At 53.2% G+C, this 2,500-nt stretch overlaps 1 protein-coding gene across 8 annotated transcripts in view; it reads left to right on the top strand.

The window, feature by feature from the left end:
* LOC125949847 (zinc transporter 2) overlaps positions 1-2,500 on the top strand; it is a 24,603-nt gene that overhangs the window by 13,390 nt on the left and 8,713 nt on the right. For all 8 annotated transcript variants that reach the window (XM_049677279.1, XM_049677278.1, XM_049677274.1 and 5 more), the window contains exon 3: positions 1,959-2,173. In XM_049677279.1, the coding sequence (XP_049533236.1) occupies positions 1,959-2,173 (215 nt within the window). The remainder of the gene's footprint in view (positions 1-1,958; positions 2,174-2,500) is intronic.

Raw genomic sequence — 2,500 nt, 5'->3', positions numbered from 1 at the left:
TAGCAGTAGCGCCATTTTAACATTCATTCATTTATTACCACAGCTGTGGCCACTGTTTCTGGGGCCGGTGGGCCCATCGTTGGCCTTCTCTCTCACTCTGTGTGTGTGCGCCTGTATGTGTGTTGAGCTGGGTCGAGCCGCCGCCGCCGTAACACTGCCTGCCAACGACTCATTTCATTAAAAAGAAACGGACCAATTCCCGGGACATCCCGGGGATGGACTTTTTGTCCGGGCATGCATTTTTTTTTTTGGTTTTGGTTTTTGGTTTCGGTTCAGTAGAAGTAGGGAGTTCTGCCTCTGGAATCCATCCCATTGAAAAAGAGGGGAAACTGGTGGCGGGGCGGGGAAAACTTATGGCCACTGCAGTAAATTACGGTCCATCCCCTGGTCCATCCCGAGCTGGCCTCGACGCTCCGGATCGGTCGTAGTGCTACCGAGGAGGATCGGTCGTTTGTCGAATGTGTGTTGGCCGAACTGCATTCATTACATTCCCGGTCCTGGAACCCGGACCCCCGTCTCCGGTCCCGAAATTCTTTGTGCCCCTTCGGAGCACCCTTTCCACCATTTGCACGGGAACTGCATGTCTTCGTGCATGGTTGCACCCGTGAGGAAAGGGAATGGAATCCGATCGGACTTGCGCAATGCTGAAGCCAGATGAAGCCAGTCATCTCGTTGCCACCAGGTCCCTGGGATCGGAATATAAAAAGATGGCAAATTTACGATGGCCACCACCAGCACCACCGGGACTGCATCCCGAGCAGCATCGTTTGCGATGAAATAGTTTCAATTTTTGCAAACAAACAAACCAACAAAAAAAAAACCAAAAAACCAACGCCGCTTTTCGCCGACTGTAATCTAGCTTTTTTGGCAACCGACACCCCTTCGGTGTTCGAGAGGCATTGGCGGCATCCTTTCGGTTGTTGGCCGTGGTACCTCGTGGCGTTGTTTGTATACCGCGCGTTGCCAACGTGGATGCGCACCATCGGTTGAGGTCCAGAGCCCAGGGTCCAGGTTGGTGCATCCGGTGAACAGGACTCGCAATATTTGCGATTGCCCTAACGTCAGCTGCTAACTCGACTCGACTCTCGACGGTTACTCGACGACGACGTGCTGTTTGAGGCCTCTAGCACTGTGTGTGTGTGTGCGTGCCGTGATCTCGCTAATGCTGATAGAGAGTGAGCGAGCGCCAAACGGGGAACTAATCTTGGCAAATTGTTTGGCAGCCTCCTTCCCCTCCCGAGGGGTGGAAAAGCATATTTTCGGCCTGTGTGCCGATGCTGATGGCGCCGATGCGCCGCCGCGCAATATGCCGCCGATTATTAATCGTCGGAAAGTTGGCCAGCAGCGCAGCGGCGACTAGAGCGTTTCATATCCATTTGGCATCGCGCTTCACGCGCCACAGAGCGCTGGTGTGCATTCTTCGAGCCCATTTGCTGGTCCGTTACGTTGGTTGGTTGGTTGGTTGTGTGGAATTTGAAGATTGTTTTTCCTGAGTTGCTGGCGGGGTCCGTTGTTGCAAATCTCGCACCCGTTTTTCCGGCAGATTTCCATGCGGCCGCCGCCGCCTCGCCGGGCACCCACTTTATGGGGATTACTACTTTCGTTTCCTTTTTGGGGCGAATTCAATTTATAAGTTTGCTGCTGCCAGAAAGCAGCGCGTCGCAGGACGATTGTAACCGTTCGATATGATGGGCACCACCTCCGGAGAGAGAGAGAGAGCGCATCATGGGGACCGGAAGGAACCAGCACTTCTCTTCTTCTTCTTCTTCTTCTCCTCCTTTGCTGTGTCCTCTTGCTCTGCGCGCGATCTTTTGTTTGTCTTCTATTCATTCGACCTTTCCTTGGCGCGACTTTCAAACGCGCGCGCGAAGCAACTGCGTTAACTAACTCAACGCGCTTCCTCTTCCGTCGTCACGTCTCTTCTCATGCTTTTTCCCCGTTCTTACCGTTCGTTTCAGTGAGTTCCGGAAAAACTATGGAACGTCTGCCAGCACAGCGACGGCCTCGAGCCTCGAACCGGGTTCGGCGAACCAGCAGCAGCAGCAGCAGCAGCAGCAACAACCACAACCACACCAGCTGCAGCAGCAACGGTCCATCATCTATTGCGTGCACGGGCAGCTGGCCGACTCCTGCTGCGAACTGGCGAACGAGCTCAGCATCCGGAAGATTGACTGTAAGAGCCACTACCGCCAAGAAGTGCGAAGAATGCTGACTTTTCCCCTTTTGCTGCCGTTTTGCGCTGTGTCGGATATTGTGTGTCTGTTTGCCGATTCGCGCTGGCCATTGTTTTGTTCTGTCTCTCTCTTTCCATGCTGTGTTCAGCGTTCTCGATGGCTTATGAGCGGCGATATCAAGAAGTGTTGGTGGAGTTGACCTATTTGCGCAAAAAGATTTTTTTCTGCGAGCTGGGATACGATTTGCAGCAGAATTGCATTAAAGGGTTTGCTGTCCCTAGAAGCGTCTTCATTGCAGCTTGGTGCACTCTTAGCATTTTCCCGAG

Source organism: Anopheles darlingi, chromosome 2 (genome assembly GCF_943734745.1).
Source record: "Anopheles darlingi chromosome 2, idAnoDarlMG_H_01, whole genome shotgun sequence".
Lineage (NCBI taxonomy): Eukaryota > Metazoa > Arthropoda > Insecta > Diptera > Culicidae > Anopheles > Anopheles darlingi.
This window is presented reverse-complemented; position numbering and strand designations above follow the sequence as displayed.